This window comes from Anolis sagrei, chromosome 11 (genome assembly GCF_037176765.1).
Source record: "Anolis sagrei isolate rAnoSag1 chromosome 11, rAnoSag1.mat, whole genome shotgun sequence".
NCBI classification, from domain to species: domain Eukaryota; kingdom Metazoa; phylum Chordata; class Lepidosauria; order Squamata; family Dactyloidae; genus Anolis; species Anolis sagrei.
In genome coordinates, this window is record NC_090031.1 from 34,439,259 (window position 1) to 34,458,457 (window position 19,199).

Genomic DNA, 19,199 nt, shown 5'->3' on the forward strand with positions numbered 1-19,199 from the left:
AACCAAAGGCTTGACTTGGAACAAGAACCAGAGAACTCAGGCCTAGCTTCTCACTTGAACGCTACGTTGCCTGAACTAACTCTCCAACTTTCCCATGTAATCGCTCTGACCTGCGATTCTTGTTTTCTGCTCTGATCTGTAAATGAAGACTTTTGTTGATTTCCGTAGTTTTAGGTGTTTGAGAGCCTTCTGTATCTGTTGTTGTAGATTTTTTCGGGCTATATGGGCCATGTTCTAGAGGCATTCTCTCCTGACGTTTCACCTGCATTTATGGCAAGCATCCTCAGAGGTAGTGAGGTCTGTTGGAATTAGGAAAATGGGTTTTTATATTTGTGAAATGACCAGGGTGGGACAAAGGGCTCTTGTCTGCTGGAGCTAGGTGTGAATGTTTCAACTGACCACCTTGATTAGCATTTGATGGCCTGGCAGTGCCTGGGGCAATCTTTTGTTGAGAGGTGATTAGATGTGCCTGATTGTTTACTCTCTGTTGTTTTGCTGAGGAAAGGAAGTGCACAAAATCCACTTCGCCAATCCCACTTTCGAAGACGCCACCACCACCACCCCACCCCAATCTCCAAAGATCTTCGCCATTGAGTAAAACGGCAAGGATCCATCCCATGCGCAATGCATTTCCATCTGATGGCGATACTGCGGAGCTGCGCACTATAATCCACGCGTTCCTTTTGCTCTGGAACGGATGCTTCGCCCCTTCCGACGCTCCGGCCCCGGAGCCATAAAAGCCGGCGTGTGCCGGTAATGCGCCTCTATTAAGCTAAGCTATCTAATGATCATAAAATGGCACATTTAACTTTAAAACATTTCGCTTGACTCTGCGGAGTGTGCCTTTCGGAGCGGAGGGGAGGCGAAGCGCAGGCTCATCAGACCCCGTAATGAAGCCAAATGTTAAAGCCACTGATTTCGGAAAGGGGTTTACGGCACTCGGAAGGGAAGCAGACGGACAACGGCAAGGATTAGTATTAGGAGTAGGAGTAGATTTATTTATACCCAGATTTCCTCTCTGATGAAGGCCGTAGAAACACCGTTTCCAAACCAAATTGTGACGCCTCGGGGCCATGCCTTTAAAAGTCGCACTATTAACTCGAGTCGCTCACGGTTTCCAATTTGCATCCCTTATTTCCCTTTCTGGAAATTCAATTAGTCAAAGAGGCTCAGGTGAAACGAAGGGTTACTTCTACTCATTTACTTTGGGAGATAGAATCAGGAATGTTTTATTAGTCTGGCCTTTGGATGCTAAGCAGAGTGGAGGGTGAGTCCTGGCACTGTAAAGACTTGGAAGGAAGGAAGGAAGGAAGGAAGGAAGGAAGGAAGGAAGGAAGGAAGGAAGGAAGGAAGGAGGAAGGAAGGAAGGAAGGAAGGAAGGAAGGAAGGAAGGAAGGAAGAAGGAAAGAAAGAAGGAAGGAAGGAAGGAAAGAAGGAAGGAAGGAAGGAAGGAAGGAAGGAAGGAAGGAAGGAAGGAAGGAAGAAGGAAAGAAGGAAGGAAGGAAGGAAGGAAGGAAGGAAGGAAGAAGGAAGGAAGGAAGAAGGAAAGAAAGAAGGAAGGAAGGAAGGAAAGAAGGAAGGAAGGAAGGAAGGAAGGAAGAAGGAAAGAAAGAAGGAAGGAAGGAAGGAAGGAAGGAAGGAAGGAAGAAGGAAAGAAAGAAGGAAGGAAGGAAGGAAGGAAGGAAGGAAGGAAGAAGGAAGGAAGGAAGGAAGGAAGGAAGAAGGAAAGAAAGAAGGAAGGAAGGAAGGAAGGAAGGAAGGAAAGAAGGAAGGAAGGAAGGAAGGAAGGAAGGAAGGAAGAAGGAAAGAAAGAAGGAAGGAAGGAAGGAAGGAAGGAAGGAAGGAAGGAAGGAAGGAAGGAAGGAGACTCAAAGGAACCCTTTACTGTTTACTTACAACTCTTTACTTTTCAATTCCTCAGAAGCCACTATTCTTCTGTGTAGTCCCTGTGAAATGCACACATATGTCTGGATTTCACAGGTGACCACTCAAAGAAACATGGTTACAGGTAAGCAACCCATACTTCTCCTGCATGGCTCCTGTGAAATGCACACATATGTCTAGATTTCACAGGTGACCACTTGAAGAAGCATGGCTACAGGTAAGCAACCCATGCTTCTCCTGCGTGGTCCTTGTGAAATGCACACATATGTATGGATTTCACAGGTGACTACTCAAAGAAACATGGCTACAGGTAAGCAACCCATGCTTCTTCTGTGAAATGCACACATATGTATGGATTTCACAGACGACCACTCGAAGAAACATGGCTACAGGTAAGCAACCCAGTTCTCCTGCATGGTCCCTGTGAAATGCACACATATGTATGGATTTCACAGGTGACCACTCGAAGAAACATGGCTACAGGTAAGCAACCCATGCTTCTTCTGTGAAATGCACACATATGTATGGATTTCACAGATGACCACTCGAAGAAACATGGCCCAGAGTTCTTCTTCATGGTCCCTGTGAAATGCACACATATGTCTGGATTTCACAGGTAACCACCCAAAGAAACATGATTACAGGTAAGCAACCCATACTTTTCCTGCATGGTCCCTGTGAAATGCACACATATGTGTGCATTTCACAGGTGACGACTCAAAGAAACATGGCTACAGGAAAGCAACCCCTACTTGTTTCGATTCTCCTTGAACTCTGCAAGCCAACAACGTGAAAGATAGATTTAAGAGTATCCTATGAAGCCCTACAAATGTCGCTTGGAGGTTGCTCGAGGCATTGAGCCAGTTTGCAAGGCGCTTTCCGATCTGGAGGCCGGTTTCTCTCTTGGGTTGTTGAGATCCTGCGGCTTTGAGGGTTACAAAGCAGCCTTTGGGAAGCGGCTGATCTGAAACGGGGTCAAGTCATAGGAGGGCTCTTCTCCAAGGCTCAGCTGGCAAAGGATCTTCCCAATGACCGGCCCAAACTTGAACCCGTGGCCTGTGGGAGAGACAGCAAGCTTAGAATCATCCATCTATCTTCTATACACATAATCTTCTATTATGTGGCTGGAGGGGTCCACTTACACACCAAGACCCCCCACTTCCACAAATAGCTATAACTCCCCCTACTCAGGAGACACCAATGTCCTTCACCAACACCACTCTGCCCAGAATCCCAAGGGAAGGCTTTCATTTGGGGACAATTCCACCCAAGATTTGATGTGTTTCCTCCACCACAGGCATCCCAGTGTTTCTGACTCTCTCTCCATTGGTGTGGAATTTGCATCACCCCACCCACTGTCCTCCACAAACACCACACACCCCACCACCCAAGTGAAGGCTTTCATTCGGGGACAATTCCACCCAAGATTTGATTTGTTTCCTCCACCACAGGCATCGCAGTGTTTCTGACTCTCTCCATTGGTGTGAAATTTGCATCACCCCGCCCACTGTCCTCCACAAACACCACACACCCCACCACCCAAGTGAAGGCTTTCATTCGGGGGCAACTCCACCCTAGATTTGATGTGTTTCCTCCACCACAGGCATCCCAGTGTTTCTGACTCTCTCCATTGGTGTGGAATTTGCATCACCCCGCCCACTGTCCTTCATAAACACCACACACCGCACCACCCAAGTGAAGGCTTTCATTCGGGGACAATTCCACCCTAGATTTGATGTGTTTCCTCCACCACAGACATCCCAGTGTTTCTGACTCTCTCCATTGGTGTGGAATTTGCATCACCCCGCCCACTGTCCTCCACAAACACCACACACCCCACCACCCAAGTGAAGGCTTTCATTCGGGGACAATTCCACCCTAGATTTGATGTGTTTCCTCCACCACAGGCATCCCAGTGTTTCTGACTCTCTCCATTGGGGTGGAATTTGCATCACCCCGCCCACTGTCCTCCACAAACACCATACACCCCACCACCCAAGTGAAGACTTTCATTCGGGGACAACTCCACCCAAGATTTGATGTGTTTCCTCCACCACAGGCATCCCAGTGTTTCTGACTCTCTCCATTGGTGTGGAATTTGCATCACCCCGCCCACTGTCCTCCACAAACACCACACACCCCACCACCCAAGTGAAGGCTTTCATTCAGGGACAATTCCACCCTAGATTTGATGTGTTTCCTCCACCACAGGCATCCCAGTGTTTCTGACTCCGTTGGTGTGGAATTTGCATCACCCCACCCACTGTCCTCCACAAACACCACACACCCCACCACCCAAGTGAAGGCTTTCATTCGGGGACAATTCCACCCTAGATTTGATGTGTTTCCTCCACCACAGGCATCCCAGTGTTTCTGACTCTCTCCATTGGTGTGGAATTTGCATCACCCCACCCACTACCTCTCCCTTAACCCTTTCATATTCCTTATGAGAGAGCTTTGAACCCAGCCGACGTTGGATCTCGACTAAATTTGGCACAGACCCAACATGGATAACCCTGCACTCAGGTGGGGTTTGGGAGTGATGGAGGTTGGAATCTGGGAGTTGTAGTTTGCCCTTATCCAGAGAGCCCTGAATCCAGCCGATGTTGGATCACGACCAAACTTGGCACACAGACGCAACAGGGCCAACTGTGCATGCAGTCCTGGTTTAGGGATGATTGTCCTTGGCATATGAGAGTTGTAGTTCACCCTTATCCAGAGAGCACTGAACCCATCCGACTTCGTATCCACACCAAACTTGGCACACAGGCCCAACATGGATAACTATGCATTCAGGCAGGATTTGGGAATGATGGACTTTGGATCGGGGAGTTGTAGTTTGCCCTTATCCAGAGAGCCCTGAACCCAGCTGATGTTGGATCACGACCAAACTTGGCACACTGACCCAACAGGTATTCCTAGAGAGGTCATAAATCAAAGTGTATAGAGCAGTGGACGCAGCCGTAGTGCCGTCTTACGTCATAAGTCATTCTGGAATGCAGGAGGTGTGGACTGATACTGATAACAGCGTGTTCTGTGTGTTCACAATGTGACTATCGGACAGGATGGAAGCAGTTTACGGTGTGCTAATGTATATAGTTGTAAAATAAATTAGTTTATAGCCAAAGGTGGCTGTGATCATGTTTCCTGCCTTGTTGTGCGGCTGATGACACTGAGAAGTTGCGCATTCAGACAGGGTTTGGGGGTGATTGCCCTTGGCCAATGGGAATTGTAGTTCACCTTTATCCAGAGATCCCTGAACCCAGCCAATGATGGATCCCGACCAAACTTCACAAATAGACCCAACATGGCCAGTTGCGCATTCAGACGGGGTTTGGGGGTGACTGCCCTTGGCCTATGGGAGTTGTAGTTCACCTTTATCCAGAGAGCTCTGAACCCAGCCAGTGATGGACTCCGACCAAGCTTAGCAAACAGATCCAACATGGCCAATTGCATAATCAGATAGGGTTTGGGGGTGATTGCCCTTGGCCTATGGGAGTTGTAGTTCATCATTATCCAGAGATCCCTGAATCCAGCCAATGATGGACTCCGACCAAACTTAGCAAACAGAGCCAACATGGCCAATTGCATATTCAGATAGGGTTTGGGGGTGATTGCCCTTGGTCTATGGGAGTTGTAGTTCACCCTTATCCAGAGAGCCCTGAACCCAGCCAATGATGGATCTCAACCAAACTTTGCAAACAGACCCAACATGGCCAATTGCACATTCAGACAGGGTTTGGGGGCGATTGCCCTTGGCCAATGGGAATTGTAGTTCACCTTTATCCAGAGATCCCTGAACCCAGCCAATGATGGATCCCGACCAAACTTCACAAATAGACCCAACATGGCCAGTTGCGCATTCAGACGGGGTTTGGGGGTGACTGCCCTTGGCCTATGGGAGTTGTAGTTCACCTTTGTCCAGAGAGCCCTGAACCCAGCCAATGACAGATCTCAACCAAACTTCACAAACAGACCCAACATGGCCAATTGCGCATTCAGACAGGGTTTGGGGGTGATTGCCCTTGGCCTATGGGAGTTGTAGTTCACCCTTATCCACAAATGCCCTTTTCAAATCACCTCGGCACCGTCAGGCCCCCAAGCTAGTGGGGAATAAGTCGAGATCCCCACTCTACGAAATGGGACACGGGTGACCCATGCAGACCAGAATTGTATTGGCCTTCGTGGGCCGCTGCACCACACTCTTGGCCCATGCTTAGCTTGGAGTCTACCGAGACCCGTTTATCCTTTCCATGTGCACTGCTTTCAAGTCTTTCTGAAGTTCTGATTCATCCGCCACTCCTCTGTCATCCTCTCAGTTTCCTCCCACGTCCCTTCCCTTTCCAGCACTTACCAGAAAACCCTGCTCCGATGACAATGTTTCTGAAGCGCGGGTGCCGATCTAACACAAAATCCTCATCTGGAGTGTTCTGATTACATAAAAGGTGAAAGAGGGGAGGGGGAAAAAAAAGAATCATATTCCATATATCATCATCCGCTTATTTTCGTCCCACTTTTCTCCCTCAAACTTTGCAAACATGGAAAGGGTTCAGGGTTGATGGCCATTGGGATCCCTTCTGCGTCTGAATTAACTCTTTCGTCTTCATAGACCTGTCTTCATAGACCTGGCAGTGGCTTATGAGACTGTGAACCACCACTGCCTCCTCCTGAGAAAAATGTATAATATCACAAAGGACGACCACCTCACCCGCCTCATAGGAAACCTGCTACAAAACAGGAGCTTTTTGGTTGAGTTCCAGGGCCAGAGAAGCAGGTGGCGGAAACAGAAGAACGGCCTGCCTCTGGGGAGCGCGCTTGCTCCATCCATGTTCAACATCTACACAAATGACCAGCCACTGCCAGAAGGGACAGAGAACTTCATCTACGCTGATGATCGTGCCATCACCACTCAAGGAAATCAGCTACAGAACAGGAGCTTTTTTGTTGAGTTCCAGGGCCAGAGAAGCAGATGGCGGAAACAGAAGAACGGCCTGCCTCGGGAGCGCGCTTGCTCCATCCATGTTCCATATCTACACAAATGACCAGCCACTGCCAGAAGGGACAGAGAGCTTCATCTACGCTGATGATCGTGCCATCACCACTCAATGAAATCAGCTACAGAACAGGAGCTTTTTTGTTGAGTTCCAGGGCCAGAGAAGCAGATGGCGGAAACAGAAGAACGGCCTGCCTCAGGGGAGCATGCTTGCTCCATCCATGTTCAACATCTACACAAATGACCAGCCACTGCCAGAAGGGACAGAGAGCTTCATCTATGCTGATGATCGTGCCATCACCACGCAAGGAAATCGGCTACAGAACAGGAGCTTTTTTGTTGAGTTCCAGGGCCAGAGAAGCAGAGGGCGGAAACAGAAGAACGGCCTGCCTCAGGGGAGCGTGCTCACTCCCATCAATGATCAACATCTACACAAATGACCAGCCACTGCCAGAAGGGATAGAGAGTTTCATCTATGCTGATGATCGTGCCATCACCGCTCAAGCAGGGAGCTTTGAGATGGTAGAACAGAAGCTCTCCAAAGCTCTAGGTGCCCTTACCGCCTACTACAGGGAAACCCAGCTGATCCCCAACCCATCTAAAACACAGACATGTGCTTTCCATCTCAAGAACAGACAAGCATCCCAAGCTCTGAGGATCACCTGGGAAGGAATCCCACTGGAGCATTGCAGCGCACCCAAATACCTAGGAGTCACTCTGGACCATGCTCTGACCTACAAGAAGCACTGCCTGAACATCAAGCAAAAAGTGGGTGCTAGAAACAATATCATAGGAAAGCTGACTGGCACAACCTGGGGATCACAACCAGACACAGTGAAGACATCTGCCCTTGCGCTACACTACCCTGCTGCTGAGTATGCATGCCCAGTGTGGAACACATCTCACCACGCTGAAACAGTGGATGTGGCTCTTAATGAGACATGCCTCATTATCACGGGGTGTCTGCGCCCTACAGCACTGGAGAAATTACACTGTCTAGCCGGTATCGCACCACCTGACATCTGCCGGGAAGGAGCAGCCAGTAGTGAAAGGACCAAGGCAGAGACATCTCCAGCTCATCCCTTGTTTGGGTATCAGCCAGCACGTCAATGACTTAAATCAAGAAATAGTTTTCTAAGATCTACAGAGACACTCTCTGGAACACCCCAGCAAGCGAGAGTCCAAAAGTGGCAGGCTCAAACCCAGAACCTGAATCCATGGCTGATACCAAATGAGAGACTCCCCCCTGGGCACACAGAAGACTGAGCGACTTGGAAGGCACTTTGGCACCACAAGATGGAGAGCCAACCTCAAGAAATGGGGCCACAAAGTGGAGTCCACGACATGCGAGTGCGGAGAAGAGCAAACCACTGACCACCTGCTGCAATGCAGCCTGAGCCCTGCCACATGCACAAGGGAGGACCTTCTTAGAGTAACACCAGAGGCACTCCAAGGGGCCAGATACTGGTCAAAGGATCATAGAATCAAAGAGTTGGAAGAGACCTCATGGGCATGAGGAGGGCCATGGATCAAATACATCCAGAGGAAGGTGACTCAAACAACCAAGGGTCTGGAGAACAAGCCCTATGAGGAACGGCTTGAAGAACTGGGTAGAAAAGAAGGCTGAGAGGAGAAATGATCATAGAATCATAGACTCAAAGAGTTGGAAGAGACCTCATGGGCAATCATCCAGTCCAACTCCATTCTGCCAAGAAGCAGGAATATTGCATTCAAATCACCCCTGACAGATGGCCATCCAGCCTCTGCTTAAAAGCTTCCAAATAAGGAGCCTCCACCACACTCCGGGGCAGAGAGTTCCACTGCTGAACGGCTCTCACAGTCAGGAAGTTCATCCTCATGTTCAGATGGAATCTCCTCTCTTGTCCTCTCTTGTAGGACATTTAATCAACTACCAAGCTTGCAAACTTTGTGTTCTGTTTGCTTGCTAAAAATTTGTTTAAAATGTAATACAATTGTCTGGTTGATCCTGACACAATAAATAAATAAACTCTTTGGTATCCAAAGATAGACTGCTCTTTGCTTTGGAGGCTCGCCTCTCGACACCCGATATGACGCCTTCCTCTCCCTCCCCGCCCCTTTCTTTCCAGCTTGTTCTCGTTCCCGAAAAGTGTGCCGAGCTGGTGGCAATCACTTTGGGGTCCGTAAGTTAATTACGCCTCGTTTGGAGAAGTCCTTCTCTCATCAGCTCTGACTGAAGCGCCTCTCAATCAGATTTCAAGGAGGATCAGAGAAAGAGAGGCACATTTCCCTCTCCTGATTGCTTTCCAAAGTGACGTCAGCAGGTGGAGACCCAACAGGTGAAGCCGGCCTCCCGCTCCTTACCGTATATAAACAGCGTTCCTGGACGGCCGGTTCGGGATCGAGACCCGGAAGGTATTTCCGGACAAAATCCTTCAGGATCTGAACGTCGGGGACAGGAGGGGAGCTTTGGGTCAGGCGGTCAGGTGTTTCCGGGTCCACAAGGTTGCCGTAATGGTAACAGATCTAGCAAATGGAAAAATCAGACTGCAGTTAATTAGGGAGAGCCTTGGCTTTGCAGACTGGAGGACTTGAATCCAGTCCCTAAGTTCAACAAGTACTGATAGGACAGGGTTTCTCAACCTGGGGGTCGGGACACGAGAGGGTGTCAGAGGGGTCACCAAAGATCATATTTCTGGTGGTCTTAAGAACCAAGTTTGGTCCGGATCCATCATGATTTGAGTCCACAGTGCTATTGAGTATCCGTGCCAAGTTTGGTTCAGATCCATCGTTGTTTGAGTCCTACATGCTCTCTGGATGGAGGTGAACTACAATTCCCAACTATCAAGGTCTAGCTTCCACAAACTCCACCAGTGTTCACATTTGGGCCTATTGGGTATCCATGCCAAGTTTGGTCCAGATCCATCATTGTTTGAGTCCTACATGCTCTCTGGATGGAGGTGAACTACAACTCCCAACTATCAAGGTCTAGCTTCCACAAACTCCACCAGTGTTCACATTTGGGCCTATTGAATATCCGTGCCAAGTTTGGTCCAGATCCATCATTGTTTGAGTCCACAGTGCTCTCTGGATGGAGGTGAACTACAACTCCCAACTATCAAGGTCTAGCTTCCACAAACTCCACCAGTGTTCACATTTGGGCCTATTGGGTATCCATGCCAAGTTTGGTCCAGATCCATCATGATTTGAGTCCACAGTGCTCTCTGGATGTAGGTGAACTATAACTCCCAATTATCAAGGTCTAGCTTCCACAAACTCCACCAGTGTTCACATTTGGGCCTATTGAGTATCCGTGCCAAGTTTGGTTCAGATCCATCATTGTTTGAGTCCACAGTGCTCTCTGGATGTAGGTGAATTACAACTCCCAACTATCAAGGTCTAGCTTCCACAAACTCCACCAGTGTTCACATTTGGGCCTATTGAGTATCCGTGCCAAGTTTGGTTCAGATCCATCATTGTTTGAGTCCACAGTGCTCTCTGGATATAGGCGAACTACAACTCCCAAACTCAAGGTCAATGCCCACCAAACCCATCCAGTATTTTCTGTTGGTCATGAGAGTTCTGTGTGCCAAGTTTGACTCAATATTATTTTTGATGGAATTCAGAATACTCTTTGATTGTAGGTGAACTATAAATCCCAGCAACTCATGCCAAGTTTGGTCCAGATCCATCGTTGTTTGAGTCCTACATGCTCTCTGGATGTAGGTGAACTACAACTCCGAAATTCAAGGTCATGGCCCACCAAACCCCTGCAGTATTGTTTCTATTTGGTCATGGGAGCTCTGTGTTCCAAGTTTGGCTCAATACTATTGTTGATGGAATTCAGAATATTCTTGGATTGTAGGTGAACTATAAATCCCAGCAACTATAACTCCCAACTATTTAGGTCTAGCTTCCCCAAACTCCATCTGTGTTCACATTTGGGCATATTGAGTATTCATTCCAAGTTTGGTCCAGATCCATCACTGTTTGAGTCCACAGTGCTCTCTGCATGTAGGTGAACTACAACTCCCAAACTCAAGGTCAATGCCCACCAAACCCTTCCAGTTTTTTCTACTTGGTCATGGGAGTTCTGTGTGCCAAGTTTGGCTCAATACTATTGTTGATAGAATTCAGAATACTCTTCCAGTGTAGGTGAACTATAAATCCAAGCAACTACATCTCCCAATTATCAAGGTCTAGCTTCCACAAACTCCACCAGTGTGGCTTTATTTTCTGAGGGTCTCCATTATGCTACAGGACTGTGGCACTCACCTTGACAAGGCCAGGGTAGTCGCCGGCCGGCAGCCCGTAAACGTGGTGCTTTGCTCCGTGGAGGCTGATGAAGGAAGGGAGCTCCCTCAGGGCCCCGGGTTGGCTTTCCTTCCAGTAGCAGACACTGATACGCAAGGGCTGGAGGGGGGAAAGGCCGCCAGGATTGACAGTATTTATATACCCTGACAAGACAGACAACTGTACATAGATAGAGGTATATATAGGCGGTACTTATTTATCTACTTACATTGCTGTTTTCGAAACTACTAGGTAGGCAGAAGCTGGGCTAAAGGCTAAGAGCTTACCCTGACCCGGGCTTCGAACTGCCACCTTTCAATTGGCAAGATTTACTGCAGTTGGTGGTTAACCTGTTGTGCTAAAGCCTGGCTAGGGGCAGGTGGATCTGCTCACCTGGAGGGGCAGGTGGAGCTGCTCCCCTGGAGGGCAGGTGGATCCGCTCACCTGGAGGGGCAGGTGGAGCTGCTCACCTGGAGGGGCAGATGATCTGCTCACCTGGAGGGGCAGGTGGATCTGCTCACATGGAGGGGCAGGTGGATCCGCTCACCTGGAGGAGCAGGTGGATCCGCTCACCTGGAGGGGCAGGTGGAGCTGCTCACCTGGAGGGGCAGGTGGAGCTGCTCACATGGAGGGGCAGGTGGAGCTGCTCACCTGGAGGGGGAGGGGGAGCTGCTCACCTTGAGGAGCAGGTGGATCTGCTCACCTGGAGGGGCAGGTGGAGCTGCTCACCTGGAGGGGGAGGGGGAGCTGCTCACCTTGAGGAGCAGGTGGATCCGCTCACCTGGAGGGGCAGTTGGAGCTGCTCACCTGAAGGGGCAGGTGGAGCCGCTCACCTGAAGGGGTAGGTGGATCCACTCACCTGGAGGGGCAGGTGGATTTGCTCACCTGGAGGGGTAGGTGGATCCACTCACCTGGAGGGGCAGGTGGGTTTGCTCACCTGGAGGGGCAGGTGGGTTTGCTCACCTGGAGGGGCAGGTGGAGCTGCTCACCTGGAGGGGCAGGTGGATCCGCTGACCTGGAGGGGCAGGTGGATCTGCTCACCTTGAGGAGCAGGTGGATCCGCTCACCTGGAGGGGAAGGTGGGTCTGCTCACCTGGAGGGGCAGGTGGATCCGCTCACCTGGAGGGGCAGGTGGATTTGCTCACCTGGAGGGGTAGGTGGATCCACTCACCTGGAGGGGCAGGTGGATCTGCTCACCTGGAGGGGCAGGTGGATTTGCTCACCTGGAGGGGAAGGTGGGTCTGCTCACCTGGAGGGGTAGGTGGATCCACTCCCCTGGAGGGGCAGGTGGATCTGCTCACCTGGAGGGGCAGGTGGATCTGCTCACCTGGAGTGGAAGGTGGGTCTGCTCACCTGGAGGGGCAGGTGGATCCGCTCACCTGGAGGGGTAGGTGGATCCACTCACCTGGAGGGGCAGGTGGATCCGCTCACCTGGAGGGGCAGGTGGATTTGCTCACCTGGAGGGGTAGGTGGATCCACTCACCTGGAGGGGCAGGTGGATCTGCTCACCTGGAGGGGAAGGTGGATCCGCTCACCTGGAGGGGCAGGTGGATTTGCTCACCTGGAGGGGTAGGTGGATCCACTCACCTGGAGGGGCAGGTGGATCTGCTCACCTGGAGGGGAAGGTGGGTCTGCTCACCTGGAGGGTCAGGTGGATCTGCTCAACTGGAGGGGCAGGTGGATCTGCTCACCTGGAGGGGCAGGTGGAGCCCCAGAGGAGTCAGCAGCGGTCCGGTCCATGGCCCGGCGGTGACCACGATCCGTTTGGCCTGGTACTCCCTTTCTGGGGTGACGACCCTGACTACAGACCCCGGGATGATCTGGAGCACCTTCTCCCCATCACGGATGGTCCCTCCGCTCTGCCGGAATTGGTCCTAAAGTTTGGGAAGAAAGGTGGGAAAAGAGACCAAAGTTTTGAATGAAAAAGCCTTGTTGTCGAATCTGGTGCAGTTGGCCAGAACTGGTAGATTTTCTGACCCCAAAATGCCCAGCAGAGCCCGTTGGACCTAAAGAGTGACCTAGAACACTGGATTTCCGTCCCTTAAAAGCTGCGAAAGACCCGCTTTTGATTATTTGCCGTAAAGCCACCATTTTTATATCATCGCCGGGCCCTTTGGTCCCACCGGACTTGCCTCCTTTCTCGGTTTTTATGGCAAAGCATTTTGTTTTGCTGAAACGTTCTGGCTGCTCGGCTTTTCATTTAACGAACGGAAATCGAGAGAGGGAGCCGGCGGTGTTTTATGGCACTGTTCTTGGATCTGACTCAGCAGCCAGGAGGGACCGCCGGGCTTGATGGTTATTTATTCTGCCGTTATGCTGCTCCTGTTACTTTCTTTCCTCTCTCTTTCCTTCCTTGCTTCTCTCCCTTCTTTCTTTCCCTCTTTTGCGCTTTCCCTTCTTCATTCCTTTCTTCCTTTCCTGCTCCTTTCCTCTTTTCTTTCCTCCCTCTCCTCCCCCTTTCTCTCTTCCTTTTTTACAATCTCTTCTGGAAAGAAAGAAGGAAGCAGAAAGAAGCAAAGAAGCAAAAGAAGGAGGGAAGGAAAGAAAGAAGGAAGCAGAAGGGAGCAAAGAAGCAAAAGAAGGAGGGAAGGAAAGAAAGAAAAGATGGAGCAAGCAATCTGAGAAGCAGAAGGAAGCAAAGAAGGAGGCAAAGAAGAAGAAGGCGAGAAAGAAGCAGAGAAGAAGGAAGGAAATGAAATGGAAGGAACCAAGCAGAGGAAGTGGAGGAGGAGGAGGAGGAGGAGAACGAGGAGGAGGAAGAGGAAGAGGAGGTGGTGGAGGAGGAAACAAAGAAAAAGGAAGGAAGGGAACAAAAGAAGAGAGAGGGAAGGAAACAAAGAAAAATGATGGAGCAAGTAATCTGAGAAGCAGAAGGAAGCAAAGAAGGAAGTAAAGGAGGAGGAAGAGGGAAGGAAGCAATCTGAGAAGCAGAAGGAAGGAAATAAGGAAGCAAAGAAGGAAAAGGAGAAGGAGAGAAAGAAGCAGAGAAAAAGGAAGGAAATAAAATGGAAGAAGGAAGGAAGGAAGGGGACAAAGAAGAGGAGGGAGGAAAGGAAACAAAGAAAAAGGATGGAGCAAGCAATCCAAGAAGCAGAAGGAAGCAAAGAAGGAAGCAAAGGAGGAGGAGGAGGAGGGAAGGAAACAAAAAAGGCCACTGCAAGCAATCTGAGAAGTAGAAGGAAGAAAAAGGAAGCAAAGAAGGAAAAGGAGAGAAAGAAGCAGAGAAAAAGGAAGGAAGCAAAATGGAAGGAAGCAAAGAAAAAGGAAGGAAAGAAGGGAACAAAGAAGAAGAGGGAGGGAAGAAAACAAAGAAAAAGGATAGAGCAAGCCATCTAAGAAGCAGAAGGAAGCAAAGAAGGAGGCAAAGGAGAAGAAGGAGAGAAAGAAGCAGAGAAGAAGGAAGGAAATGAAATGGAACGAAGCAAAGGAGAAGGAGGAGGAAAGGAAACAAAGAAAATAGAAAGGAACAATAGAAGAGAGAGGGAAGGAAACAAAGAAAAATGATGGAGCAAGCAATCTGAGAAGCAGAAGGAAGCAAAGAAGGAAGCAAAGAAGGAGATGGAGAGAAAGAAGCAGAGAAAAAGGAAGGAGGGAAGCAAAATGGAAGGAAGGAAGCAAAGAAAAAGGAAGGGAACAAAAAGAAGAGGGATGTAAAGAAGGAAAAAAGCAAAAGGATGGAGCAAGCAATCCAAGAAGCAGAAGGAAGGAAAGAAGGAAGCAAAGGAGGAGGAGGAGGAGGAGGAGGAGGAGGAGGAGGGAAACAAAGAAAAGGCAGAGCAAGCAATCTGAGAAGCAGAAGGAAGCAAAGAAGAAAAAGGAGAGAAAGAAGCAAAGAAAAAGGAAAGAGGGAAGGAAGCAAATGAAGAAATGGAACGAAGGAAGGAAGCAAAGAAGGAGGAGGGAAGGAAGCAAAGAAAAAGGAAGGAAGGATGCAAAGGAGGAGGGAAGGAAGGAGGGAGCAATCAAATAGGTAGAAGGGAGAAAAGCAGAGGAAGGAAATAAGGAAGGAAACAAAGAAGGAAGAGAGGAAACCAAGAAGCAGAAGGAAGATAGGAAAAGAAGAAAGACCGCAAAGAAGAAGGGGAGAGGGGGATCTACCTGGGAGGGAACTTCTCTTCCTTCTCCTTTACTCAGCGGTTGGTGTTCCTTACCTGGACCACACGAAGGACCTTATCCGGAAACAGGACCCCTGCGGAGTGGTCCGAGACGGCCATTTCCTCGCTGGGCAGGTGGAACCCGGGGAACCTCTGTGCAAAAGCCTCGGGGGCCAGTTCCTCGCTGGGAACATGATGGCGCTCCATGGTTCGCCGGTAGCTCTGGAACTCGGGGCTCTCGGGGCGCCCCAGGACCCACAAGGGCGTCCGTCTGTGGGAGGAACACACAACGCTTCTGAGCCGGAGACGGCCATATTGGGCCTTTCCATGGGGCCTGACAAGGCTTCCCTGAGCTCCTTGCGAAGAAGACGGATGAGCCTATTACGCCTGACCCGGCAAGATGAAAAATCATTTAGATGCGCATTTCCTTAATGGCGCTTCCTTTATGGAGGCATATAAATTAGAGGGAGCATCTGTCGCTGCCTGGAGGGGATGCTCCTGGACGCCCGAGCACAGCAGGCTCCATTGAAAAGGAGAACTTCCAGCCCAAGCAGGCCATAGAAAATATAATAGTAATAATAGAGTCACACTGGAGGACCCAGAAAATGCCTAGGGAGGACCTATATTGGATTGATGGAACTGTGGATCCCAGGAACCGCGGATATAGAGGTCATGTTATAATTGAGGAAATGGCAAATAATAATAATAATAATAGAGTCACACTGGAGGACCTAGAAAATGCCTAAGGAGGACCTATATTGGATTGATGGAACTGTGGATCCCAGGGTCCGTGGATATAGAGGTCATGTTATATTTGAGGAGATGGCGGATAATAATAATGATAATGATAATAATAATAGAGTCACACTGGAGGACCTAGGAAATGCCTAGGGAGGACCTATATTGGATTGATGGAACTGTGGATCCCAGGGTCCGCAGATATAGAGGTCACGTTATATTTGAGGAAATGGCGAATAATAATAATAATAGAGTCACACTAGAAGACCTAGAAAATGCCTAAGGAGGACTATTGGATTGATGGAATTGTGGATCCCAGGGTCCGCGGATATAGAGGTCATGTTATATTTGAGGAAATGGCGAATAATAATAATAATAATAATAATCAAGTCACACTGGAGGACCTATGAAATGCCTAGAGAGGACCTATATTGGATTGATGGAACTGTGGATCCCAGGGTCCGCGGATATAGAGGTCTTGTTATATTTGAGGAAATGACGAATAATAATAATAATAATAATAATAATAGAGTCACACTGGAGGACCTAGAAAATGCCTAGGGAGGACCATTTTTGGATTAATGGAATGTGGATCCCAGGGCCCACGGATATAGGGGTCATGTTATATTTGAGGAAATGGCGAATAATAATAATAATAATAATAATAATAATAATAATAATAGAGTCACACTGGAGGACCCAGAAAATGCCTAGGGAGGACCTATATTGGATTAATGAAACTGTAGATCCCACAGGCCGCGGATATAGAGGTCATGTTATATTTTAGGAAATGGCGAATAATAATAATAATAATAATAATAAAATCACACTGCAGGACCTAGGAAATGCCTAGGGAGGACCTATATTGGATTAATGGAACTGTGGATCCCAGGGTCCGCGGATATAGAGGTCATGTTATATTTGAGGAAATGGCCGATAATGACAATAATAATAACTCTAAATTTGGCAAATGTATTCAGCAATACTTAACGTCATAGGGCTCAGTAGATTTGATCCAGGGCACTACAGTTCGGACTATAACCCGGAGCGGATTGGCCGCCTCACCTGTAGAGCTGGGTTCCTGTCTCGGCCTCCAGCTCTGCCCAGAGGCGGATGGCCTCTCCCATCATAGCAGTGTAATAGTCCTGTGGGTAAGCGCTGCGGATGATGCGGCTCAGTCCGTGAGAGCTGCCTCTGGTGTGCGGGAGGAGGAACTGCAGGGAGAGAAAAGGAGAAAGGCTTCCCTTTGAGGCCGAGAGAGTGCGACTTGCCCAAAGTGGGCTTCCCATAGCTGAGCGGGGACTTGAATTCTCTTTGAATGAGGGCATTATGACAGCTTGCCATCCATCCATTGAGAAGGCCCCATATGCCTAGCAACAACAATGACAATAACAACAACAACAACATGTTACCCGTCTCTCCTCATACATAGAGCCCCCATGACCCACTTTACATCCTGCTGCAATTGACCATGGATGATGAAGGGTTGACCATGGATGATGGGACTTGCAGTACCTTCACTCACTTACCAAAACCACTGCCACCCTCATCCAATGACTGATCAAGACCAAACTTGGCACACAGAGCCCCCATGACCCTATCTACATCCTGTTTCAGTTTGGAGGAGGGTGGATCATGGATGATGGTACTTGCAGTACCTTCACTCACTTACCGAAACCACTGCCACCCTCATCCAATGACTGATCAAGACCAAACTTGGCACACAGAGCCCCAATGACCCTATCTACATCCTGTTTCAGTCTGGAGGAGGGTGCATCATGGATGATGGAACTTGCAGTACCTTCACTCACTTACTGAAACCACTGTGACCCTGAACCAATGACTGATCAAGACCAAACTTGGCACACAGAGCCCCCATGACCCTATCTACATCCTGTTTCTTCAGTTTGGAGGAGGGTGGATCATGGATGATAGGACTTGCAATACCTTCACTCACTTACTGAAACCACTGCCACCCTCATCCAATGACTGATCAAGACCAAACTTGGCACACAGAGCTCCCATGACCCTATCTACATCCTGTTTCAGTCTGGAGGAGGGTGGATCATGGATGATGGGACTTACAGTACCTTCACTCACTTACTGAAACCACTGCCACCCTCATCCAATGACCAATAAAGACCAAACTTGGCATACAGAACCGCCATTACCCACTTTCTCTAATAACCCGGGCAGCGCCGGGACCCCAAGCTAGTGACTGATAAAGCCTAAACTTGGCACACAGAGCCCCCATGACCCACTCTATATCCTGCTGCTGTTTGGAGGAAGCTGAACCATGGATGATGGAACTTCAAATACCTTTACTCACTTCCTGAAAACAATGCAACCATCATCCAATGACCAATAAAGACCAAACTTGGCATACAGAACCGCCATTTCCCACTTTCTCTAATAATCCGGGCAGCGCCGGGTCCCCAAGCTAGTCTATAATAAAACACAAGACCATGGAGCTCGAACTGGGTCGTAATGGGAAGTAATGGTCCTTTAAACACCTCGAACCCCAAGCATATAGGACTTTACAACGGGTTATTGTTTGAATCCTGGACATTGGTTGTTTTTCCCAATTGATTGGGAAAACGCCGAACAACCTTCAAGGGCCGCCCCATGTATAATGTGCAGCGGTAGTCCATCCAGGATGTTCTCAATTAAGGAGTACATTGGGCAGCATTACCTGGTCCAGAAGGAGGGTCTTCTGCCTTCGCTTGGATAAGTGCTGAGCAGTGAATGTGCCCTGGATGCCCGCTCCAACGACAATGGCATCGTAGATCCCATTGGGATGGACTTTTTTGGGGTACGCCATTCCTTCTCTTTGCCTCTTGCTTCCCTTAGGAAACAAAGCCAAGGCCTGGAAGCAAAGTCTGAGAAGCTGGACTTCGCCTTCCCCAGGGATCCTGGCCAAGGTTTGCTCTTGCCGGCCTCCGGATTGGGTTTCGTTGGGGGCGGAGAAGGGCGTCCCCCTGCTTTCCTGGCTGCTTGCCCACCTTTCAGGCATTGAACTCCTCCAAGCCATTCTCTGTTGGAGGCTCAAATTGCAGGAGAAATAGGTTGTAAACACACTTTTTGCACACTTAGAACCTGCAAAACGGGAAAGGAGAAAGGAGGGGAGTTGATCATTATATTATTATTATTAGTTATTATTATATTTATTGTATATATTATATTAATGTCATGGTTATATTATATTATTGGTTATTATA

General features: G+C 49.0%; 1 protein-coding gene across 1 annotated transcript; it reads right to left on the minus strand.

Annotated features, from left to right (window-relative positions):
• Positions 1-1,782: 1,782 nt before the first annotated feature.
• On the minus strand, positions 1,783-18,898 carry PIPOX (pipecolic acid and sarcosine oxidase). Its single transcript, XM_067472194.1, has 8 exons — positions 18,674-18,898; positions 17,047-17,195; positions 15,301-15,514; positions 12,841-13,023; positions 11,132-11,269; positions 9,221-9,382; positions 6,239-6,314; positions 1,783-2,940 (listed from the first exon to the last, which is right to left on the minus strand). The coding sequence occupies exons 1-8, from the start codon at positions 18,800-18,802 to the stop codon at positions 2,819-2,821; spliced, it is 1,173 nt and encodes a 390-aa protein (XP_067328295.1). The 5' UTR covers positions 18,803-18,898; the 3' UTR covers positions 1,783-2,818.
• Positions 18,899-19,199: the final 301 nt, after the last annotated feature.